Consider the following 27,104-nt stretch of genomic DNA (forward strand, 5'->3'; position numbering starts at 1 on the left):
TCTTCTGAATTCTTATTGGTTTTATGTAATAACTCCAAAAATAGAACAGTGAGGTGTAACTTTGCATTGGGACTTAAAACAATTTTTGGGAAAAATATTTAATTTGATCTTTTATAAACTTTACCATAACCTAACCATTTTATTTCTCTGCGTCTCACTCACTTTACATGTGTAGATAATAAAGCATTTGACCTTTCCACTGCGTTAACAATGGAGGATTGGTTGATTTCCAGTTTAAGTATTTAAGATGATTAACGAGAAAAGTATTGTCCAACCATCGGGTAACTTGTTTCATGCGCATCAAAGGTGAGGGTGAATTTCAGATGTTTACTGCTTGTATTGATGAAGGAGTGGAATCGATGAAGTTCCCCTGCTCTCCCCTGGAATAGATGGAACACGTCATCAATGAAGACTTTTTCATAGCCTGATGAGCTGCTAGAATGGATTGTTAGGGCTGACAATCACATTCTTCTCTAACAACCCCACATACAGATTGGCATAATTTAGGGTGACCAAATTTTAGTTTTCCAAAAAGAGGACATGTCCGGGAAAAAGAGGACGTATGGTCACCCTACTGTAAATGCAATATATTTGGAAAAAATCCCATTATTTTCCAGTGTTTCTTTGATGTATTGCGCGATCGTATCAGCTGTCTCATTTGGAGTGTTTTTAACTTCGACTAATTTACTTTGCACGCCACCATTCTTCCAATCAAAATACTGAATAAGCAGAGGGAATATTTTCACAGCACCGTGATTGCTCCCATCAGTAGAAACACCACAGTAAGGTATGTCTTCTAGTGCTTTCTGAGCTATGTCGACAGAATGTGGTGCTATCACAGCGTTAACAATTGCTTCGGTCTTAGTACGAGCGCTTGAAAGCGGTCAAAGCAATGCAAAACCCCCAAAACGCACACAACGAATGGCGACTGTAGGAAGCAAAAGCCGAATCCCGGACATTTTAGGCGATTTAGAAATCCCGGGCGGACGCATTTTTTTGGGTCCAAAAAGAGGACATGTCCGGGAAAAAGAGGACGTACCCTACATAATTAGATGCTATTTTTAAACTACAATGACCATAATGCACTGCGTGCCTACTTGTCTTGTCTGTGTTTATTTTACACCTGCTATGTAAAAGAGACAGAATAATGCACGATGGTCAATGCTATCTGGGATCCTTGGGACATCCCTACCCTAAACCCTAACCTTAACCCCTACCTTAACCATTTTAAATGTCAACTTCAACGGGCTAGGGACGTCCCAAGGATGTATCTCTACCTGAAAATACATGATCTAAGTGATTGATAGTTGGTATTCAGCAGTCATAAAGCCTTATTTACTTTAATGAACTACTAAAATAGTGATTTTGTCAGACAGCAGCTCTACACTTTATTGACTGACTGATCCATTCATCCTTCCATCCCTCCTCAGCCTTCCTCTCCTCTGAAGACCCAGTGAGGGTGGAGCTCAGTCAGAGAGCTGTTGAGGGACTGGCTAGGAAGAACACTTCTACAGCCAGAGAGGTGAGAGGTCACACATGGTTTAGATGGTCAATATTTATGTCCCCTTAGCGGTTCATCACGTCAGCAAAAGGGAATATGTTCCATCTATGTTTATTTACATTAGTGCAAATTGTCCACTGATATTGGTATAATTTCTCACCCCTTTTGGCTGTATGAAGTTAATTTCCCCTCAGACACACACATTTGTTCTTTGATATTATGAAGGTCATTTGTGTCAAATACTTTTCCCCTCATTCACCCCATCTCTTTACATTGCTGATGCATATTCAGTGGCCTGACTGTGTCAAAGGCTCATCCTGGTAGATCTGAACCTAATGCAGCTTGGAGTGATCAGATGACAGAAGTCACATGTTGGTGCCAGGTGTAACTGAGGCCATAGATGCTCCATATCCATTACTTTGAGTGTTTTATATAATATGACTAAATGTGTTTCTGTGTTGCAGGGGCAGTCAAGAAATGGAACAGCAAGGCCACAGAACATGACATAAGGAGAGCTGTGGGAGACCACCTCAAGCCCCTGGTAGAGCCGGGGGTGGTGTTTACCACTCCACCACGCCTTCAGCAGGCTGGAAAAGTGGGATTGATCTGGTTGATCCATTTGTTTGTTTCAATGTTTAATAGTTGAATCCTTTGTTGATTTCAACACTATTTTTGATATACATCATTTATACTGTTTTTCATACTAAGATGGACCAAGATATATATTTTTTGTTTAAAAAAATTACATGTATTTAACTAGGCAAGAACAAATTCTTATTTACAATGACGGCCTACCGGGGAACAGTGAGTTAACTGCCTTGTTCAGGGGCATAACAACAGATTTTTACCTTGTCAGCTTGGGGATTCAATCAAGCAAATTTTCAGTTACTGGCCCTACGCTCTAACGACTAGGCTACCTGCTGCCCAAAATATGTGTTGCTTTTGCAAGAGTCTGTTGATTGGTCGGTCATTGGGTTGATTCGTTTCGCAATATATTCAAATCAAGCTTTATTTATATAGCAAATTTCAGACATGGCTTCACGGAAAGAAAAAAATGAATAAAAACTCACATTTACTACATAACAAACTTAAGGATAAAAAACAAGATTAAATGGAAGACTAATGAACATTCTAAGGAAATGCCATTTGATTAAAATATTAACAATATGATGCAACATCCAACCCAAAATAGAAGTTTGTTTGTTGTTACGTTCCCCAGCAGGAAACCAGAAATGTCCCTTAAATAGAAGAGGAACTAACAAAGAGTCACTGACAACAACCACAACTAAACAGGTGGGTTTTAGGAGGGGCTCTGAAAGACACTATGGGGGTGTCCACTGGAAGTTGACTAGTAACAACAACTGGGACCTAAAAGACACCCACCATGAGACCCACTAAATCTGCCCAAGAAGAGGCAAACAAAAGAAAAACCCACACCAAACTTAAAGACAGGAAGTAAACCAAAAAGGTGGAGCAACTAAAGGTGTTGACTCTCCACATGTATCAAGACAACTGGAGCAGTGGGCCAGACACTCTTAAATAGAACCTGGACCAGCTCAGGTGAAACACCTTCCCACTAACGAGATGGACAAGCCAGCACAGGTGTAACACATACTGACTAACCAGGCGACACCAATATGTACCCAAGACACATTTCAGTTGAATGCATTCAGTTGTACAATCAATCAATTCAGATCAAATTTATTTATATAGCCCTTCTTACATCAGCTGATATCTCAAAGTGCTGTACAGAAACCCAGCCTAAAACCCCAAACAACAAACAATGCAGGTGTAGATGCACGGTGCCGAGGAAAAACTCCCTAGGAAAAACTCCCTAGAAAGGCCAAAACCTAGGAAGAAACCTAGAGAGGAACCAGGCTATGAGGGGTGGCCAGTCCTCTTCTGGCTGTGCAGGGTGGATATTATAACAGAACATGGCCAAGATGTTTAAATGTTCATAGATGACCAGCAGGGTCAAATAATAATAATCACAGTAGTTGTCGAGGGTGCAACAAGTACCTCAGGAGTAAATGTCAATTGGCTTTTCATAGCCAATCATTCAGAGTATCTCTACAACTTCCATTTCACATTATAATCAACCACAATGCTTCACCTTCACCAATATAAACATGGTGTCTACTGGCTGTCAACAATTAAACACAAGAAAAAACACGTATTTCTAAATAATAATATACAATAGGACTATTTGTTTCTCCTTTTTCTTTCTATAGAATCCTAAAACTCACTAGCTTCTAGAACTCTCGTCTTCCTAAAACTCACTAGATTCTAGAACTCTCGTCTTCCTAAAACTCACTAGCTTCTAGAACTCTCGTCTCCTTGGAACGAGCCCAAACAAAACTCATCTCCAATACGGAAAAACGTGCAGTCAAAATAAATAAAGATCCATAGCAACGCACTAGCTAAACACAAAACACAAATCTTATATCCATTTGGGGGGAAATCAGGTTGAACCTGCTCCTGAAACTAACACAACAAAACAAAAAACACATGGAAATGGAGATATATTTTACCTCACTGGTTAGAGGACAACCTGCAGAAGACAGTCAGCTACATTTTGGAGTGATGCATTTAAATGTAGGGGTCCCTAAACAAAGGAACACAACACCTATTTGTCATAACTCATCGATGTCATGTGGATTTTTTTTTCTTTTTACCGTTGTTTTACCAGTTAAGTTGACTGAGAACACATTCTCATTTACAGCAACAACCTGGGGAATAGTTACAGGGGAGAGGAGGGGGATGAATGAGCCAATTGTAAGCTGGGGATGATTAGGTGGCCGTGATGGTCTGAGGGCCAGATTGGGAATTTAGCCAGGACACCGGGGTTAACACCCCTACTCTTACAATAAGTGCAATGGGATCTTTAATGACCTCAGAGAGTCAGGACACCCGTTTAACGTCCCATCCGAAAGACGGCACCCTACACAGGGCAGTCACTGCCCTGGGGCATTGGGATATTGTTTAGACCAGAGGAAAGAGTACCTCCGACTGGCCCTCCAGCAGCATATGGTCTCCCATCCAGGGACTGACCAGGACCAACCCTGCTTAGCTTCAGAAGCAAGCAAGCAGTGGGATGCAGGGTGGTATGCTGCTGGCAACAATTGTGCGAAAGGAGGAAGATGAGTTTACACGTCCTGTTAAAACGAACAGCTCAAAAACCACACGGAATCTGGGAATAATGTGTACATCCCTGGTTAGAGGACAATTTGTAGAAAACAGCTCGCTACATTTTGAAGTGTTGCATTTTGATTGCAGTGGGTCACCAACATGGTAAGTGTAACACAGCTCTTTTTTTGTTAGTCACTTTTTGTTAAATCACATAAATAGTAACTCTTCCATTTCAGAGCCTGGATTTTCCCCCTGAGGCTAATATCCATATCATGTTGAAATCAATAGAACAGGGGACAAACGTTTAGGTTCTACATTGTGACATCATTAAAATACTCCTACTACAATGTTTAAACATTCTACATTGTGACATTAATTCATTGATATCATGAAACAACTCCTTCATGAATTTTCTGATGTTTAATCAGAGATCTTTTATCAGAGTATCTCTTCCCACATTGATTACAGCTATGAGATTTCTCTCCTGTGTGTGTTCTCTGATGTGATACCAGGCTGTTTGACTGAGTAAAACTCTTCCCACATTCACCACAGCTATAAGGTTTCTCTCCTGTGTGTGTTCTCTGATGTGATACCAGGTTGGTTGACTGAGTAAAAGTCTTCCCACATTGATTACAGCTATAAGGTTTCTCTCCTGTGTGTATTCTCTGGTGTAAAGTCAGATAGAAAGATGTAGTAAAACTCTTCCCACATTGATCACAGCTATAAGATTTCTCTCCTGTGTGTCTTCTCTGGTGCACTGTCAGCACTCCAGATCGACAAAAACTCTTCCCACATTGATCACAGCTATAAGATTTCTCTCCTGTGTGTGTTCTCTGGTGTAGTGTCAAAGTTCTAGATGCAGCAAAATTCTTCCCACATTGACCACAGCTATAAGGTTTATCTCCTGTGTGTATTCTCTGGTGAGCTGTCAGCTCTCCAGATCGAGCAAAACTCTTCCCACATTGATCACAGCTATAAGATTTCTCTCCTGTGTGTATTCTCTGGTGAGCTGTCAGCTCTCCAGATCGAGCAAAACTCTTCCCACATTGATCACAGCTATAAGGTTTCTCTCCTGTGTGTGTTCTCTGGTGTTGAGTCAGATGGCAAGATTGACCAAAACTCTTCCCACATTGACCACAGCTATAAGGTTTCTCTCCTGTGTGTGTTCTCTGGTGTAGAGTCAGACTGCTAGATGCAGCAAACCTCTTCCCACATTGACCACAGCTATAAGGTTTCTCTCCTGTGTGTATTCTCTGGTGTGAAGTCAGATGGCCAGATGTAGTAAAACTCTTCCCACATTCACCACAGCAATAAGATTTCTCTCCTGTGTGTGTTCTCTGATGAATTTTAATGCCTGATGAGGTGAATCTCTTCCCACAGTCAGAGCAGCAGTGAGTTCTCTTCCCTGTGGATGTCTGCAGGTGTTTATTGAGGTGTTCTAATCTGGAGAGACTCTTCTCTGCCTCTTCAGCATCATGAGGTTGTTGAGGCTCCCCAGAGGATCCACGATAGTCCCATATCTCCCCTGTGTGAACAACAAAGTCAGACAGATGATATAAAGGCCCACAACAGCAGAAATCCACTGTAAAAGGTGATGCCAACAGCGGAGCCATGATGTACAACAACTGACATCTGTAATGAATGTTACAATTATTTGATATTTGCCTTAAATTGAGCAAGAATAGTCATATTTTGTCTTGTTTTCACATTAGTAGTAACATCGATGATTGTAGGCTAGAAATAAGTTATTCATGTTGTTGAAACTCTAAGCAGTGTGCCAGACGACTTTTGGTCTCCAATATAGGCCCCATTCTGTGTTTGCTAAAATTGTGGCACGAGGTCAATTTGATTGCAGAAACTCCTCCCTGCTAATGAGGAAACCGATAGTTATGGATGTAGTATATCTGCCTGGAGCAAAAATGGTGAGCAAAGATTTTAGTTTTTCACAATGTATTCTGAATGTGAATGGGGGAAACTCAGGGGAGTAACCTCCATTTCCAGGTTGCTTATGAGTTCATTTCACACTACCTTGGATTATAAGCAGGTATATCTCTCTGGTCACCCCTAAAGCCAACTCCTCCTTTGGTCGTCTCTCCTTCCAGTTCTCTGCTGCCAATGACTGGAACGAACTACAACAATCTCTGAAACTGGAAACACTTATCTCCCTCACTAGCTTTAAGCACCAGCTGTAAGAGCAGCTCACAGATCACTGCACCTGTACATAGCCCATCTATAATTTAGCCCAAACTACTACCTCTTCCCCTACTGTATTTATTTATTTTGCTCCTTTGCACCATATTATTTATATTTTAACTTTGAACTTTCTTCAAATAACATATCTACCATTCCAGTGTTTTACTTGCTATACTGTATTTACTCTGCCACCATGGCCTTTTTTGCCTTTACCTCCCTTATCTCACATAATTTTCTCACATTGTATATAGTCTTATTTTTTTCTACTGTATCATTGATTGTATGTTGTTTTACTCCTAGTGTAACTCTGTGTTTTTGTATGTTGTCGAACTGCTTTGCTTTATCTTGGCCAGGTCGCAATTGTAAATGAGAACTTGTTCTCAACTTGCCTACCTGGTTAAATAAAGGTGAAATAAAAATAAATAAAAAAATAAAAAATTGTAAGGATATTTGAATGTCCTGTTTAATATAATGTTTGCTAAAGCATTAAGAATGATGTGTAATTATTGAAGAACTGCGTTAATGACAGTATCCATTTGGGTGTTGTCAATAAAGTTAAGATTTTATTTATTTATAGAAACTAGAATATGCATATAATTATTAGCTTTGGATAGAAAACACTCCAAAGTTTCTAAAACTGTTTGAATGGTGTCTGTGAGTATAACAGAACTCATTTGGCAGGCCAAAACCTGAGAAGATTCTGTACAGGAAGTACCCTGTCTGACCATTTCTTGGCCTTCTTGATTATCTCTATCCAAAACAGGGGATCTCTGCTGTTACGTGACACTTCCTACGGCTCCCATGGGCTCTCAGAAGGCGGCAAAAAGCTGAATGGTGGCTTTGCAGGCCATGGCTGAAAAACATTAGCGCGTTTGGATAGTGGTCGGTCAGAATACTATGAGACTGAGGCGCATGCACGAGTCGACTCCATGTTTACTTTCTCTCTCTTTGAACGAAAACAACCACTCCCGGTCATAATATTATCGCTTTTTTACGAGAAAAATGGCATAAAAATTGATTTTAAACAGCGGTTGACATGCTTCGAAGTACGGTAATGGAATATTAAATTTTTTTTGTCACGAAACGCGTCGGGCGCGTAACCCTTCGTCACCCTTGGATAGTGTCTTGAACGCACAAACAAAACGCTGCTATTTGGATATAACTATGGATTATTTTGAACCAAACCAACATTTGTTATTGAAGTAGAAGTCCTGGGAGTGCATTCTGACGAAGAACAGCAAAGGTAATAACATTTTTCGTATAGTAAATCTGACTTTGGTGAGGGCTAAACTTGGTGGGTGTCTAAATAGCTAGCCCTGTGATGCCGGGCTATCAACTTAGAATATTGCAAAATGTGCTTTCACCGAAAAGCTATTTTAAAATCGGACATAGCGAGTTCATAGAGGAGTTCTGTATATATAATTCTTAAAATAATTGTTATGTTTTTTGTGAACGTTTATCGTGAGTAATTTAGTAAATTCACCGGAAGTTTTCGGTGGGAATGCTAGTTCTGAACGTCACATGCTAATGTAAAAAGCTGGTTTTTGATATAAATATGAACTTGATTGAACAAAACATGCATGTATTGTTTAACATAATGTCCTAGGAGTGTCATCTGATGAAGATCTTCAAAGGTTAGTGCTGCATTTAGCTGTGGTTTTATTTTTTGTGACCTTATATGCTAGCTTGAAAAATGGGTGTCTGATTATTTCTGGCTGGGTACTCTGCTGACATAATCTAATGTTTTGCTTTCGCTGTAAAGCCTTTTTGAAATCGGACAGTGTGGTTAGATAAAGGAGAGTCTTGTCTTTAAAATGGTGTAAAATAGTCATATGTTTGAAAAATTGAAGTTTTTGTATTTTTGAGGAATTTGTAATTCGCGCCACGCCTATCATTGGATATTGGAGCAGGTGTTCCGCTAGCGGAACGTCTAGATGTAAGAGGTTAACACAGTGTCCAAAGAAGGGCCAGATGTATACAGAATGGTGTCGTCTGAGTAGAGGTGGATCAAGGAATCACCCGCAGCAAGAGCAACATCGTTGGTATATACAGAGAAAAGAGTCGGTGTGAGAATTGAACCCTGTGGTACCCCCACAGAAACTGCCAGAGGTCTGGACAACAGGCCCTCTGATTTGACACACTGAACTCTATCTAAGAAGTAGTTGGTGAACCAGGCGAGTCAGTCATTTGAGAAACCAAGGCTGTTGAGTCTGCCGATAAGAATACAGTGATTGACAGAGTCGAAAGCCTTGGCCAGGTCGGAGAAGAGGGCAGTACAGTACTGTCTTTTATCGATGGCGGTTATGATATCGTTTAGTACCTTGAGTGTGGCTGAGGTGCACCCGTGTCCAGCTCGGAAACCGGATTGCACAGCGGAGAAGGTACGGTGAGATTCAAAATGGTCAGTGATCTGTTTGTTAACTTGGATGTTGAAGACTTTAGAAAGGCAGGGCAGGATGGATATAGGTCTGTAACAGTTTGGGTCTAGAGTGTCACCCCCTTTGAAGAGGGGGATGACCGTGGAAGCGTTACAATCTTTAGGAATCTCGGACGATACGAAAGAGAGGTTGAACAGACTAGTAATAGGGGTTGCCACAATGGCAGTGGAACATTTTAGAAAGAGAGGGTCCAGATTGTCTATCTCAGCTGATTTTTACGGGACCAGGTTTTGCAGCTCTTTCAGAACATCTGCTATCTGGATTTGGGTGAAGGAGAAGCTGGGGAGGCTCGGGCAAGTAGCTGTGGGGGGTGCGGAGCTGTAGGCCGGGGTTGGGGTAGCCAGGAGGAAAGCATGGCCAGCCGTAGAGAAATGCTTATTGAAATTCTCGATTATCGTGGAGTTATTGGTGGTGACAGTGTTTCCTAGCCTCAGTGCAGTGGGCAGCTGGGAGGAGGTGCTCTTATTCTCCATGGACTTTACAGTGTCCCAAAACTTTTTGGAGTTAGAGCTACAGGATGCAAATTTCTGTTTGAAAAAGCTAGCCTTTCCTTTCCTGACTGATTGTGTGTATTGGTTCCTGACTTCCCTGAACAGTTGCATATCGCGGGGACTATTCGATGCTATTGCAGTCCACCACAAGATGTTTTTGTGCTGGTCAAGGGCAGTCAGGTCTAGAGTGAACCAAGGGCTATATCTGTTCTTAGTTCTACATTTTTTGAAAGGGGCAAGCTTATTTAAGATGGTGAGGAAATTACTTTTAAAGAACGACCAGGCATCCTCGACTGACGGGATGCGGTCAATATCCTTCCAGGATACCCGGGCCAGGTCAATTAGAAAGGCCTGCTCGCAGAAGTGTTTTAGGGAGCGTTTCACAGTGATGAGGGGTGGTCGTTTGATCGCGGACCCATAGCGGATGCAGGCAATGAGGCAGTGATCGCTGAGATCCTGATTGAAAACAGCAGAGGTGTATTTGGAGTGCAAGTTGGTCAGGATAACTTCTATGAGGGTGCCCATGCTTACGGATTTAGGGTTGTACCTGGTGGTTTCCTTGATAATTTGTGTGAGATTGAGGGCATTTAGCTTAGATTGCAGGACGACCGGGGTGTTAAGCATATCCCAGTTTAGGTCACCTAACAGAACGAACTTTGAAGATAGATGGGGGGCAATCAATTCACATATGGTGTCCAGGGCACAGCTGGGAGCTGAGGGGGGTCTATAACAGGCGGCAACAGTGAGAGACTTATTTCTGGAGAGATTCATTTTTTAAATTAAAAGCTCAAACTGTTTGGGCATAGACCTGGAAATTATGACAGAACTTTGCAAGCTATCTCTGCAGTAGATTGCAACTCCTCCCCCTTTGGCAGTTCTATCTTGATGGAAAATATTGTAGTTGGGTATGGAAATTTCAGAATTTTTGATGGCCTTCCAAAGCCAGGATTCAGACACGGCAAGGACATCAGGGTTGGCGGAGTATGCTAAAGCAGTGAATAAAACAAACTTAGGGAGGAGGCTTCTGATGTTAACATGCATGAAACCAAGGCTTTTACGGTTACAGAAGTCAACAAATGAGAGTGCCTGGGGACACGCGGGGCCTGGGTTAACCTCCACATTACCCAAGGAACAGAGGAGGAGTAGGATGAGGGTACGGCTAAAGGCTATCTGGTCGTCTAGTGCTTTGGGACAGAGAATAAAAGGAGCAGATTTCTGGGTGTGATAGAATAGATTCAGGGCATAATGTGCAGACAGGGGTAAGGTGGGGTGGAGGTGAGCCCAGGCACTGGAGGTGAGCCCAGGCACTGAGTGATGATAAGAGAGGTTGCATCTCTGAACATGCTGGTTATACTGGGTGAGGTCACCGCATGTGTGGGAGGTGGGACAAAGGAGGTATCTAAGGCATGTACAGTGGGACTAGGGGCTCCGCAGTAAACTAAAACAATGATAACTATCCTAAACAACAGTATACATGGCATATTGACATTTGAGAGAGACATAAAGCGAGGCATAAAGCAATCACCCGTGTTGATTGGGAGAGCTAGCTAAGACAACAACGGGTAAGACAACAACAGTTAATCAGCTAAGACAACAACAAGAGGTAAAATGGCGATGAATGAGCAGAGAGGGTCAGTTAACTACACACAGGGCCTGAGTTCGGAATAGGGCCAACAGATAAACAAAGGTAAACCAAGTGGAGATAAATGAACAGTCCAGCAGGCATCAGCTATGTAGCTAAGTGATCATAGGGTCCAGTGTACAGCAATAGATGGAACAGGGAAGCCGCGGGGTAGTCGTTGCTATGCTAGCAAGCGGGAGACACAGCGTTTAAAGTTAGGGGTAAGGGTAAGTAGAAGCATCTGCTCCGACGTCCGTCAAAGGCCGGTTGAAGGCACAGCGGATGGAATTACGTCTGCGGACCAGTCGCGGTGGTACGGCGGGGCGCCGTATCGACGAAGGGACCGGGCCAGATGGCGAAAGAGGTATTGTAGTTGTGGTAAATTTGTTTGCAAGCCGGGAGATGCGCCTGGCAGAGGGCTAGCTTTTGGGGCTGGGTCACTCAGTGGCAGCTAGCTAGCTGTGATGATCAGGGGTAATGGTCCAGGGTTTACGGCAGGAATCCGGCGTTGTAGTGGAGAAAAACAGTCCGAGGCTAGCAGGTATTATCCAGGCTAAAAGCGGCTGGTGCCTGAGCAGAGGGTAAAGGCCGCTAGCAGTGGCTAACAATGACTAAATAGCTAGTAGCTAATTAGCTGGTTAGCCTCTAATGAATGTTTTGGCTATATTTAAAAGAAAAATAGCGGATCTGTGTCACATTGAGATTAACATCGGGTTAAACTAAGTGTTTGCCAAATTGTCCCATAACTTCACCTAACAATAACATAGACTTACTGTAGGACCCATAACTTCACCTAACAATAACATAGACCTACTGTAGGACCCATAACTTCACCTAACAATAACATAGACCTACTGTAGGACCCATAACTTCACCTAACAATAACATAGACCTACTGTAGGACCCATAACTTCACCTAATAACAACATAGACCTACTGTAGGACCCATAACTTCACCTAACAATAACATAGACCTACTGTAGGACCCATAACTACACCTAACAATAACATAACATCTACAGGGTCCTACAGTAGGTCTATGTCCCTGTATTGCTACTGCTGTATCAAAGGAATTATCTAAGTGAGTTTCAGAGATGAACACTACAGTGCATTCCAAATTCAATAGGCAGGCAAGTAAACAAAAACGTTTTCAAATAAAAACTATTCCAGAAAATGTCAGGGTGTATATAACTCCCATCCAAGAGACTGTCGACCAATCGAGTTCACATTGTCATGCTGTGACACGCAGTTCCTAAACTAATTCTCACAAAATCCCTTTTTAAAGTCAGGGTACGAGTCGAGAAACATTCCTATTTTCCTTGAATGTGTCGCAATTGAGAATCGATTCACATTTAGATGGAATAATTGACTATTTTAGCTGCCAGAGCCAGTCTACCTCTGAAAATAACATACAGTCCTTGGACCTTGAGGAGTAACGGGGGCAGCAATCAGCAGTAGAAACAATAATAAAGCGTACTCCCTGCCCGTTTCGGTAAAAAGTTGAGGGATGGAGCTGGAGAAATGTAACCATCCATGATATCAACATTCTAGTTTTAACCATGTTTTGAGGCTATACAGTGTTTGTTTATATTTACTGACAAACATTGGAGTAAAAAAAGCTTATATTTTGGGTTCTGATGGGGTACGACAGTTGAACTAATCTCATGAGGCATTTATAAGTGATTTATTCAAGAAACAGATGGGTACATATCATTAATGTATAAGTCCCTAAATGGATGTAACAACTGCTGATTGCCCCTTTAAGAGAACATCTTGGGCTAATCTAATAGGAGATATTGAGGACTACAGTATTTCAGGCATTGTCATTGGATGCATTTGATCAATTTTAACGTTTTGTTGATGGTCCACTCTTGATGTTCTACACGTTACAGTGAAGCTTCAGCCATTCCTACAGAACAACATTAAAGTGTAGAACCCCTTTACTGCATATTGGTTCAACGACTGCAGAGACGGTACTTACTGGTGTTAAACAGATCTCCAACCTCCTCTTCTACCTCCTTCTCCTCTTTCAATGTGACAGTCATTTCCCCCTCCTCCTCTTTCACTCCATAAACTGCATCCTCCTCTTTCTCTTCCTCCTCTTTTACTGTAACATCCTCCTCCTCTTTCACTCTGAATGCGTCTTTCTCTTCTTTCACTGAAACGTCTTTCTCTTCTTCTTTCACTGTAACAGCCTCACCCTCTACTTGTCTTTGTGGTGTGATATCCTCTTCCTCCTTTTTCACTAGAGCTTCTTTCTCCATCCAGCAGACCTCCGCTTCTTTAGCAGGAGGAGAGTAGCTTAGTGAACTCATGGTCGGGGATGTTAGCTAGCTAGCATTAGCGACTAGCCTAGTTCTAAGCTAACTTAGCAAACCAGCTAGCTGACAAACAACGTAAATATCAAATTAAACGGGCCAACAAGTACATACGACAGAAGTGTGTTTAAAACACTGCGACTAATATACACCAAACCAGTGTAAAGAGCGTGAATGTTGTAGCTATGTTTGCTAGAAAGCTACCGAGGTGTCTGACTAGCTGTTGTTGTTGAAGGAGCGTCCCGTCCACTAGATTATACGTCACACTGGCAGCATCGCCTGAACCTAAAAGACGCACATTGCCATCTGCTGACTGGACTGGGCAACGCAGCTGAGGAACCAAACGTTTATTTTTCATTTATTTCATAAAAGTTGAATATTATATTAAGTCGTTCAAATAGAAGCATGTGTTGATTGATTCGTGTTTAATGAGTGAGAATTTAAAACAAACTTTACACCCACTACATATTTGCGTTGAACCATACTTCTGACATGGATCATTTTGATCCCAGAGGAATATCTTTTATCATAGCCAAAATGTATTTTATTCAATTCTTCCAAATTTTCATGACTTTGTCAATCAACTTGTTCTTAATAAATCTATATCATGGTTTAGTGTTTCTGTATCAATATGGACTTTTAACAAATTAAAATCCTTTGGAGTAATTTTGACTCCAGCCAAAAGCACCTTTGATAAATAGGACGTTTATTTCAAATCAAATCACATTTTATTGGTCACATACACGTGTTTAGCAGATATTATTGCGGGTGTAGCGAAATGCTTGTGTTTCTAGCTGCGACAGTGCAGTAATATCTAACAAGTAATATCTAACAATTTCACAACATAGACCCAATACACACACATCTAAGTATTTGAATCTAGGTTTCTCTGTAGACATGATCCATCCCACCAGAGGGTGGAGGGGCTCCTGTATCAGTGGTTTTGACCAGATAGACACCTGCAGATACACAGTATAGTGCCTCCCATGTACTCTCCTAAGATTGGACTTTTCTATACCACGTATCACATGACTGTGTACAAAACTGCCAATGATAGAAAACTCTGCAGTGGTAGAAAACTCTGCAGTGGTAGAAAATTCTGCCAGTGGTATACAGTGCATTCGTTAAGTATTCAGACCCCTTCACTTTTTCCACATTTTGTTACGTTACAGCCGTATTCTAAAATGTCATAATTTTTCCCCTCATCAATCTACACACAATACCCCATAATGACAAACCAAAAACTGTTTTTTTTACATTTTTGCAAATTTATTTACTGAAGTATTCGTACCTCAGCCAGGATTGTGAAATGTTAGGAAATAATATGTCATAATTTACTCGTACCTCAGCCAGCATTGTGAATGGTTAGGAAATAATATGTCATGTTTTACTCGTACCTCAGCCAGCATTGTGAATGGTTAGGAAATAATATGTCATGTTTTACTCGTACCTCAGCCAGCATTGTGAATGGTTAGGAAATAATATGTCATGTTTTACTCGTACCTCAGCCAGCATTGTGAATGGTTAGGAAATAATATGTCATGTTTTACTCGTACCTCAGCCAGCATTGTGAATGGTTAGGAAATAATATGTCATGTTTTACTAGTACCTCAGCCAGCATTGTGAATGGTTAGGAAATAATATGTCATGTTTTACTAGTACCTCAGCCAGCATTGTGAATGGTTAGGAAATAATATGTCATGTTTTACTCGTACCTCAGCCAGCATTGTGAATGGTTAGGACATAATATGTCATGTTTTACTCGTACCTCAGCCAGCATTGTGAATGGTTAGGAAATAATATGTCATGTTTTACTCGTACCTCAGCCAGCATTGTGAATGGTTAGGAAATAATATGTCATGTTTTACTCGTACCTCAGCCAGCATTGTGACTGGTGTCTGATGCGGTGACATACTAGACCATGGCAGTAAATCTAATAGTTAGGTGTTTTTAGTCATGCATGAAAGGTCTGGGGTGGTTCTGTGGTTATAAGTTACTGACCTTGGAATACATTTCTGGCCATGCTGGCAGGGTCTGAATCAAACCCATGTCCACCTGGTACACTGACAGGGTCTGAATCAAACCCAATGTCCACCTGGTACACTGGCAGGGTCTGAATCAAACCCAATGTCCACCTGGTACACTGACAGGGTCTGAATCAAACCCAATGTCCACCTGGTACACTGACAGGGACTGAATCAAACCCAATGTCCACCTGGTACACTGACAGGGCCTGAATCAAACCCAATGTCCACCTGGTACACTGACAGGGTCTGAATCAACCCAATGTCCACCTGGCACACTGACAGGGTCTGAATCAACCCAATGTCCACCTGGTACACTGGCAGGGTCTGAATCAAACCCAATGTCCACCTGGTACACTGACAGGGTCTGAATCAACCCAATGTCCACCTGGTACACTGACAGGGTCTGAATCAAACCCAATGTCCACCTGGTACACTGACAGGGTCTGAATCAACCCAATGTCCACCTGGTACACTGGCAGGGTCTGAATCAACCCAATGTCCACCTGGTACACTGGCAGGGTCTGAATCAACCCAATGTTAAGGGGAGGGTAGATTGGTCAAGAGGGTGATGATTATTGTTGTTCTACTGCCTGATTGTTATGCAACAACACTGTTTACAAAAGCTTTGTTAAATCAGCACAACAGTTTTCAGCTGTGCTAACATAATTGCAAAAGGGTTTTTCTAATGATCAATTAGCCTTTTAAAATTATAAACTTGGATTAGCTAACACAACGTGCCATTGGAACACAGGAGTGATGGTTGCTGATAATGGGCCTCTGTACGCCTATGTAGATATTCCATAAACAATCAACTGTTTCCAGCTACAATAGTCATTTACAACATTAACAATGTCTACACTGTATTTCAGATCAATTTGATGTTATTTTAATGGACAAAAAAAGTGTTTTTCTTTCAAAAACAAGAACATTTCTAAGTGACTCCAACCTTTTGAACGGTAGTGTTAATCATTTTAGAATAAGGCTGTAATGTAACAAAATGTGGAAAAAGTGAAGGGGTCTGAATACTTTCCGAATGCACTGTATTGTTATACCATGTAGGAGCAGTATAGACCTAGTCTGTTCATTATATACATCTACATGATGTATTGTTACACCATGTAGGAGCAGTATAGACCTAGTCTGTTCATTATATACATCTGCATGATGTATTGTTACACCATGTAGCAGCAGTATGGAGGTACAGTGGGGGACAAAATTGTTGACACCCTTGATAAAGATGAGCAAAAACAACTCTATAAAATAAAGAATTCAAATACTTCTATGTAAAAAAAAGGGTGAATTATATTATTGTATGCTGAAACAATTGCTCAGAGAAAGAGATTTAGTTGAACATGTTATTCTCAAAAGGTAAGGGTCTGAATTACTGCCACCCATGTTTTCAATACTCCAGCACCCTCCCCTTGGGAGGAAAACGACACTGAAATGTTTTATGAGATTAGAGTACACATTGGGTGGGATCTTAGACCATTCCTCCATACAGAATCTCTCCAGGTCCTTGATTTCTTTTGTCTGCGCTTGTGGACTGCCCTGTTCAATTCAAACCACAGGTTTTCAATGGAGTTCAAGTCTGAAGACTGAGATGGCCATTAAAAATGTTGATTTTTGTGCTCAATTAACCATTTCTTTGTGGATGTTGATGTGTCTTGCTGGAAGATCCACTTATGGCCAAGTTTCAGCCTCCTAGCAGAGAGGTAACCAGGTTTTGGGCTAAAATATCCTGGTAGTGGGTAAAGTTTATTTATTTTATACAGTAATTTTAGCTCATCTTTATCAAGGGTATAAATAACTAGGTGCTTATTTTGATATCTAGTTATTTGACTGAATCAGAAATACAGATGTGGAGTAGATGTAGAGTTTGTTTTAAATTCTCATAAAAAAATGAACTAATCAAACAACACTTGTTGCTCTTTGTACGTGTTGATATAATATTAATATTTAATGGAGAGAAAAAAAACGTTTCCCTAAACTGCTTTATAATATTATAATTCAATGAAGAATAAAAATAGTTTTCCCTCCTCAACTGCGTTTCCTCCCTCCAGACAGCAGATGGCGATATGTGTCTTTCAGGCGATGTTTCTAGTGTGACGTATAATCTAGTGGACGGAACGCTTCTTCAGCAACTGCAGCCACCTCGGTAGCTCGCTAGCCGACAAAGTCTGAACATTCAAGTTCTTTAGACAATTTCGTGGTTTATTTGTCACTATGATTTAAACATACTTATGTGGAAACAACTAGCTACCCCATTTAATTTAATATTTACGTTGTAAGTCAACTAGCTGGCTGGTTAAGTTAGCACTAGCCTAGTCGCTCATGATAGCTAGCTAGCTAACATCCCCGACCATGAGTTCACTAAGTTACTCTCCTCCTGCTAAAGAAGAGGAGGTCTGCTGGACGGAGAAAGAAGCTCTCGTGAAAGAGGAGGAGGAGGAGGAGGCTGTTACAATACAAAAACAAGTAGAGGGTGAGGCTGTTACCGTGAAAAAAGAAGAGAAAGACGTTACAGTGAAAGAAGAGGAGGATGTTACTGTGAAAGAAGAGGAGGAAGATGCAGTTTTTGGAGTGGAGGATGAAGTGAAAGAAGATGAAGACGTTTTTGGAATGAAGGATGAAGAGGGGGAGATTACTGTCACATTAGAAGAGGACGAAGAAGAGAAGACTGGAGATCTGATTAACATTAGTAAATACAGTGAGTACTATATTATATAACAGGGACATTGATCTGATTAACACCAGTAAATACAGTGAGTACTATCTAATATAACAGGGACATTGATCTGATTAACACCAGTAAATACAGTGAGTACTATCTAATAAAACAGGGACATTGATCTGATTAACACCAGTAAATACAGTGAGTACTATCTAATAAAACAGGGACATTGATCTGATTAACACCAGTAAATACAGTGAGTACTATCTAATAAAACAGGGACACAAACTCTGCAGTTGTTGAACTAATGTGTGATTTTTAAAAGTGCATTCTACACTCAAATATGTTTTTGTACTGTCGGAATTGTCCATGAAGTCCTACAGTGATTTTTTTTAAACTTTTCCTGTTGAAAAGTGATAAATACAGTGAAGTATAAACACACTAAAAGGAAACAAATAAATGTTTTGAGCAAAATAGTGTTTTTTTTAACAACTGCAAACTAGAAGGAGTGAGTGATGTCATAGTAAGGCCTCCAAGGAGTTGGCTTGATGGGAAGTCATGATGTCATCCAATAGGAGGCTGATCTTCATGTGAATATTCATTATTCTTTTTAAAATCCTTCCTGTTCTGTCAAGTTGGTTGTTGATCATTGCTAGAAAGCCATTTTCAAGTCTTGCCATAGACTTTCAAGATGATTTAAGTCCAAACTGTAACTAGGCCACTCAGGAACATTCAATGTCATCTTGGTAAGCTCCTCCAGTGTAGATTTGGCCTTGTGGTTTAGGTTATTGATCTGAATCTGAATCCTACAGTAGGTCTATGTTGTTGTTAGGTGAAGTTATGGGTCCTACAGTAGGTCTATGTTGTTGTTAGGTGAAGTTATGTTTCCTACAGTAGGTCTATGTTGTTGTTAGGTGAAGTTATGGGTCCTACAGTAGGTCTATGTTATTGTTAGGTGAAGTTATGGGTCCTACAGTAGGTCTATGTTGTTGTTAGGTGAAGTTATGGGTCCTACAGTAGGTCTATGTTATTGTTAGGTGAAGTTATGGGTCCTACAGTAGGTCTATGTTATTGTTAGGTGAAGTTATGGGTCCTACAGTAGGTCTATGTTGTTGTTAGAAGTTATGGGTCCTACAGTAGGTCTATGTTGTTGTTAGGTGAAGTTATGGGTCCTACAGTAGGTCTATGTTGTTGTTAGGTGAAGTTATGGGTCCTACAGTAGGTCTATGTTATTGTTAGGTGAAGTTATGGGTCCTACAGTAGGTCTATGTTGTTGTTAGGTGAAGTTATGGGTCCTACAGTAGGTCTATGTTGTTGTTAGGTGAAGTTATGGTTCCTACAGTAGATCTATGTTGTTGTTAGGTGAAGTTATGGGTCCTACAGTAGGTCTATGTTGTTGTCAGGTGAAGTTATGGGTCCTACAGTAGGTCTATGTTATTGTTAGGTGAAGTTATGGATCCTACAGTAGGTCTATGTTATTGTTAGGCGAAGTTATGGGTCCTACAGTAGGTCTATGTTATTGTTAGGTGAAGTTATGGGTCCTACAGTAGGTCTATGTTGTTAGGTGAAGTTATGGGTCCTACAGTAGGTCTATGTTGTTGTTAGAAGTTATGGGTCCTACATTAGGTCTATGTTGTTGTTAGGTGAAGTTATGGGTCCTACAGTAGGTCTATATTGTTAGGTGAAGTTATGGGTCCTACAGTAGGTCTATGTTATTGTTAGGTGAAGTTATGGATCCTACAGTAGGTCTATGTTATTGTTAGGCGAAGTTATGGATCCTACAGTAGGTCTATGTTATTGTTAGGTGAAGTTATGGGTCCTACAGTAGGACTATGTTATTGTTGTGTGAAGTTATGGGTCCTACAGTAGGTCTATGTTGTTGTTAGAAGTTATGGGTCCTACAGTAGGTCTATGTTGTTGTTAGGTGAAGTTATGGGTCCTACAGTAGGTCTATGTTATTGTTAGGTGAAGTTATGGATCCTACAGTAGGTCTATGTTATTGTTAGGCGAAGTTATGGGCTCTACAGTAGGTCTATGTTATTGTTAGGTGAAGTTATGGGTCCTACAGTAGGTCTATGTTATTGTTAGGTGAAGTTATGGGTCCTACAGTAGGACTATGTTATTGTTGTGTGAAGTTATGGGTCCTACAGTAGGTCTATGTTGTTGTTAGAAGTTATGGGTCCTACAGTAGGTCTATGTTGTTATTAGGTGAAGTTATGGGTCCTACAGTAGGTCTATGTTATTGTTAGGTGAAGTTATGGGTCCTACAGTAGGTCTATGTTATTGTTAGGTGAAGTTATGGGTCCTACAGTAGGTCTATGTTATTGTTAGGTGAAGTTATGTTAAACACTTAGTGGACAAACCCTCATTGTCAGGCTGATGGCAAAGCTAGCCAAATAGCATTTGAAGTGTTAAGTATAAAGCAGTTGATTTGCAACAATAACACAAACATTATTTTTTTACATTTTAGTCATTTAGCAGACGCTCTTATCTAGAGCGACTTAAAGTAGTGAATGCATACATTTCATACATTTTTTTATTTTTGTACTGGCCTTCAGTGGGAATCGAACCCACAACCCTGGCGTTGCAAACACCATGCTCTACCAACTGAGCCACAGGGAAGACTATTATATTATATTAAACAGGACATTCAAACGAGCCTTACAGTTATAATCCAAAGTAGTGTGAAATGCACTCATAATCAACCTGTAAATGGAGGCTATTTTTGCTGTCAGCCTATGAGAACTCCCCTGAGTTTCCCCCACGGTGGTGAATTAGTGAATAGACACAGAGCTTAATGTGAGTTTCCTTGAGTAGCACTCCTGATCTAGTGCTGTAATATTCAGAATACATTGTGAAAACGAAAATCTTTGCTCACCATTTTTTGCTCCAGGCAGATATACTACATCCATAACTAGTGGGTTCCTCATTACCAGATATACTACATCCATAACTAGTGGTTTCCTCATTAGCAGATATACTACATCCATAACTAGTGGTTTCCTCATTACCAGATATACTACATCCATAACTAGTGGTTTCCTCATTACCAGATATACTACATCCATAACTAGTGGTTTCCTCATTACCAGATATACTACATCCATAACTAGTGGTTTCCTCATTACCAGATATACTACATCCATAACTAGTGGTTTCCTCATTAGCAGATATACTACATCCATAACTAGTGGTTTCCTCATTACCAGATATACTACATCCATAACTAGTGGTTTCCTCATTACCAGATATACTACATCCATAACTAGTGGTTTCCTCATTACCAGATATACTACATCCATAACTAGTGGTTTCCTCATTACCAGATATACTACATCCATAACTAGTGGTTTCCTCATTACCAGATATACTACATCCATAACTAGTGGTTTCCTCATTAGCAGATATACTACATCCATAACTAGTGGTTTCCTCATTACCAGATATACTACATCCATAACTAATGGTTTCCTCATTACCAGATATACTACATCCATAACTAGTGGTTTCCTCATTACCAGATATACTACATCCATAACTAATGGTTTCCTCATTACCAGATATACTACATCCATAACTAGTGGTTTCCTCATGACCAGATATACTACATCCATAACTAGTGGTTTCCTCATTAGCAGATATACTACATCCATAACTAGTGGTTTCCTCATTAGCAGATATACTACATCCATAACTAGTGGTTTCCTCATTACCAGATATACTACATCCATAACTAGTGGTTTCCTCATTAGCAGATATACTACATCCATAACTAGTGGTTTCCTCATTACCAGATATACTACATCCATAACTAGTGGTTTCCTCATTACCAGATATACTACATCCATAACTAGTGATTTCCTCATTACCAGATATACTACATCCATAACTAGTAGTTTCCTCATTACCAGATATACTACATCCATAACTAGTGGTTTCCTCATTACCAGATATACTACATCCATAACTAGTGGTTTCCTCATTAGCAGATATACTACATCCATAACTAGTGGTTTCCTCATTACCAGATATAGTACATCCATAACTAGTGGTTTCCTCATTACCAGATATACTACATCCATAACTAGTGGTTTCCTCATTACCAGATATAGTACATCCATAACTAGTGGTTTCCTCATTACCAGATATACTACATCCATAACTAGTGGGTTCCTCATTACCAGATATACTACATCCATAACTAGTGGTTTCCTCATTAGCAGATATACTACATCCATAACTAGTGGTTTCCTCATTACCAGATATACTACATCCATAACTAGTGGTTTCCTCATTAGCAGATATACTACATCCATAACTAGTGGTTTCCTCATTACCAGATATACTACATCCATAACTAGTGGTTTCCTCATTACCAGATATACTACATCCATAACTAGTGGTTTCCTCATTACCAGATATACTACATCCATAACTAGTGGTTTCCTCATTACCAGATATACTACATCCATAACTAGTGGGTTCCTCATTACCAGATATACTACATCCATAACTATCGGTTTCCTCATTAGCAGGGAGGAGTTTCTGCAATCAAATTGCCCTCGTGCCGCAATTTTAGCAAACACAGAAAGGGGCCTATATTGGAGACCAAAAGTCGTCTGGCACACTGCTTAGAGGTTCAACAACATGAATAACTTATTTCTAGCCTACCATCTTAGATGTTACTACTAATGTGAAAACAAGACAAAATATGAATGTTCTTGCTCATTTTAAGACCATTGTTAAATCATTTTAACATTCATTACAGACGTCAATTGTTGTATAACATCATGGCTACGCTGTTGGCATCACCTTTTACAGTGGATTTCTGCTGTTGTGGGCCTTTATATCATCTGTCTGACTTTGTTGTTCACACAGGAGAGATACTTAACTATCGTGGATCCTCTGGGGAGCCTCAACAACCTCATGATGCTGAAGATGCAGAGAAGAGTCTCTCCAGATCAGAACACCTCAAGAAACACCTGCAGAGATCCACAGGGAAGAGAACTCACTGCTGCTCTGACTGTGGGAAGAGATGCACCTCATCAGGCATTAAAATTCATCAGAGAATCCACACAGGAGAGACATCTTATAGCTGTGGTCAATGTGGGAAGAGTTTTGTTCAATCTGGCCAGCTGACATTACACCAGAGAATACACACAGGAGAGAAATCTTATATCTGTGATCAATGTGGGAAGAGTTTTAGTAAGTCTGGCTCTCTGACTCGACACCAGAGAACGCACACAGGAGAGAAACCTTATAGCTGTGATCAGTGTGGGAAGCGTTTTGGTCGATCTGGAGATCTGACAGTGCACCAGAGAACACACACAGGAGAGAAACCTTATAGCTGTGATCAATGTGGGAAGAGTTTTAGTAAGTCTGGCTCTCTGACTTTACACCAGAGAACCCACACAGGAGAGAAATCTTATAGCTGTGGTCAATGTGGGAAGAGGTTTACTCAGTCAACCAGCCTGATATCACACCAGAGAACACACACAGGAGAGAAACCTTATAGCTGTGATCAATGTGGGAAGGGTTTTAGTATGTCTGGCTCTCTGACTTTACACCAGAGAACACACACAGGAGAGAAACCTTATAGCTGTGGTCAATGTGGGAAGAGTTTTGCTGCATCTAGCACGCTGACTCTACACCAGAGAATACACACAGGAGAGAAACCTTATAGCTGTGATCAGTGTGGGAAGAGTTATGGTCGATCTGGAGAGCTGACAGTGCACCAGAGAATACACACAGGAGAGAAACCTTATAGCTGTGATCAATGTGGGAAGAGTTTTGGTCGATCTGGAGAGCTGACAGTGCACCAGAGAATACACACAGGAGAGAAACCTTATAGCTGTGATCAATGTGGGAAGAGTTTTAGTAAGTCTGGCTCTCTGACTTTACACCAGAGAACACACACAGGAGAGAAATCTTTTAGCTGTGATCAGTGTGGGAAGAGTTTTGGTCGATCTGGAGAGCTGACAGTGCACCAGAGAATACACACAGGAGAGAAACCTTTTAGCTGTAATCATTGTGGGAAGAGTTTTGGTCGATCTGGAGAGCTGACAGTACACAAGAGAACACACACAGCCTTATAGCTGTGACCAGAGATAATCTGATAAAAGACCTCTGATCAAATATCAGAAAATACATGAAGGAGTTGTTAAATGATATCAATATATTTTAATGATGTCACAATGTAGAACCCTGTTCTATTGATTTCAGCATGATATGGATATTAGCCTCAGGGGGAAAATCCAGGCTCTGAATTGGAGGATTACTATTTATGAGATTTAACAAAAAGTGACTAACAAAAAAAGAGCTGTGTTACATTTACAGCATTGGTGACCCACTTGAATCAAAATGTAGATAGCTGTTTTCTACAAATTGTCCTCTAACCAGGGATGTACACATTATTCCCAGATTCCGTGTGGTTTTGGAGCTGTTAGTTTTTACAGGACGTGCAACCTCATCTCCTTCCTCTCACACAATTGATTTCAACATGATATCGATGAGTGATGACAAATAAGTGTTGTGTTCCTTTGTTTAGTGACCCCTACATTTAAATGCATCACTCCAAAATGTAGCTGACTGTCTTCTGCAGGTTGTCCTCTAACCAGTGAGGAAAAAGATATCTCCGTTTCCATGTGTTTTTTTAGTTGTGCTAGTTTCAGGAGCAGGTTCAACCTGATTTCCCCCCAAATGGATATAAGATTTGTGTTTTGTGTTTAGGCAGTGCGTTGCCATGGATCAGAATTTATTTTGACTGCACGTTTTTCCGTATTGGAGATGAGTTTTGTTTGGGCTCGTTCCAAGGAGACGAGAGTTCTAGAAGCTAGTGAGTTTTAGGAAGAGGAGAGTTCTAGAATCTAGTGAGTTTTAGGAAGACGAGTGTTCTAGAAGCTAGTGAGTTTTAGGAAGAGGAGAGTTCTAGAATCTAGTGAGTTTTAGGAAGAGGAGAGTTCTAGAAGCTAGTGGGATCTAGAAAGAGGAGAGTTCTAGAAGCTAGTGAGTTTTAGGATTCTATAGAAAGAAAAAGGAGAAACAAATAATCCTATTGTATATTATTATTTAGAAATATGTGTTTTTTCTTGTGTTTAATTGTTGACAGCCAGTAGACACCATGTTTATATTGGTGAAGGTGAAGCATTGTGGTTGATTATAATGTGAAATGGAAGTTGTAGAGATACTCTGAATGATTGGCTATGAAAAGCCAATTGACATTTACTCCTGAGGTACTTGTTGCACCCTCGACAACCACTGTGATTATTATTATTTGACCCTGCTGGTCATCTATGAACATTTAAACATCTTGGCCATGTTCTGTTATAATATCCACCCTGCACAGCCAGAAGAGGACTGGCCACCCCTCATAGCCTGGTTCCTCTCTAGGTTTCTTCCTAGGTTTTGGCCTTTCTAGGGAGTTTTTCCTCGGCACCGTGCATCTACACCTGCATTGTTTGTTGTTTGGGGTTTTAGGCTGGGTTTCTGTACAGCACTTTGAGATATCAGCTGATGTAAGAAGGGCTATATAAATAAATTTGATCTGAATTGATTGATTGTACAACTGAATGCATTCAACTGAAATGTGTCTTGGGTGCACTGATTGGTGTCGCCTGGTTAGTCAGTATGTGTTACACCTGTGCTGGCTTGTCCATCTCGTTAGTGGGAAGGTGTTTCACCTGAGCTGGTCCAGGTTCTATTTAAGAGTGTCTGGCCCAGTGCTCCAGTTGTCTTGATACATGTGGAGAGTCAACACCTTTAGTTGCTCCACCTTTTTGGTTTGCTTCCTGTCTTTAAGTTTGGTGTGGGTTTTTCTTTTGTTTGTCTCTTCTTGGGCAGATTTAGTGGGTCTCATGGTGGGTGTCTTTTATGTCCCAGTTGTTGTTACTAGTCAACTTTCAGTGGACACTGTGAGAGCAAAATTGCAAGATTATGATATTATACTTGTATTGCATCAAATGGTTGTTTAATGCAACAGAATAGAGGGTTCTTAGAACTATTGTGTCTGTGTTCTACTGAGGATGGGCCTCTGGGAGAAAACACTGACAGGAGATTTACAATGTCTTTTGGGTGATAAAACCTAAAGAGACCGCATTCCAGAACATGAGTTAATGTTTCTGTTATATATGGTACCAGGGAGAGATGACCTCAGGGCCAGACCCTGGTCTCTACATAAAGAGTACTGTTTTTACAGCAGATACTGTCTGCTGAGAATTATAAGTATCTTTCATACAAATCTTAACCTTGTGACCCGTTCTATACATCTGTTGTTGGTCATGTAGGTTGAAAGGGGTGTATCTTGGCTGTAAAAGACCTTTGTACTTTTGTATCGTGGCTCTCAACGAATCATCTGGGAGTGATTCGTCGACCAGCCATCATTTATCGTAGAACACTCAATTGATTCACTTTATATGTGTGTGTTGTATTGACCTGCTCCCTTATTATTAAGTGAATAAAGATTTAGTTTAAGTATAACTCTGACTTGTGTGATAAATTTGTCTCCTCCCTGATATTAAAGAAATTAACCACCACATTTGGCGATGGGAACGTGAATCTTCACTTGGTGACTGACAACCTGGGTAAATGACCTGGCTCCTGGCGACCTGGGTAAATGACCTGGCTCCTGGTGACCTGGGTAAATGACCTGGCTCCTGATGACCTGGGTAAATGACCTGGCTCCTGATGACCTGGGTAAATGACCTGACTCCTGACGAC

At 40.7% G+C, this 27,104-nt stretch overlaps 2 protein-coding genes across 2 annotated transcripts; one reads left to right on the forward strand and one right to left on the reverse strand.

Annotated features, from left to right (window-relative positions):
- Positions 1–4,903: 4,903 nt before the first annotated feature.
- LOC145866073 (uncharacterized) lies at positions 4,904–14,192 on the reverse strand. The gene is made up of 2 exons (XM_082970937.1): positions 14,177–14,192; positions 4,904–6,212 (listed from the first exon to the last, which is right to left on the reverse strand). The coding sequence occupies exons 1-2, from the start codon at positions 14,190–14,192 to the stop codon at positions 5,017–5,019; spliced, it is 1,212 nt and encodes a 403-aa protein (XP_082827063.1). The 3' UTR covers positions 4,904–5,016.
- Positions 14,193–17,070: 2,878 nt separating this feature from the next.
- Positions 17,071–24,790, forward strand: LOC145866074 (uncharacterized). Its single transcript, XM_082970938.1, has 2 exons — positions 17,071–17,086; positions 23,268–24,790. The coding sequence occupies exons 1-2, from the start codon at positions 17,071–17,073 to the stop codon at positions 24,482–24,484; spliced, it is 1,233 nt and encodes a 410-aa protein (XP_082827064.1). The 3' UTR covers positions 24,485–24,790.
- Positions 24,791–27,104: the final 2,314 nt, after the last annotated feature.

This window comes from Salmo salar, unplaced genomic scaffold, assembly GCF_965601325.2.
Source record: "Salmo salar unplaced genomic scaffold, fSalSal1 ptg000129l, whole genome shotgun sequence".
Classification (NCBI taxonomy): domain Eukaryota; kingdom Metazoa; phylum Chordata; class Actinopteri; order Salmoniformes; family Salmonidae; genus Salmo; species Salmo salar.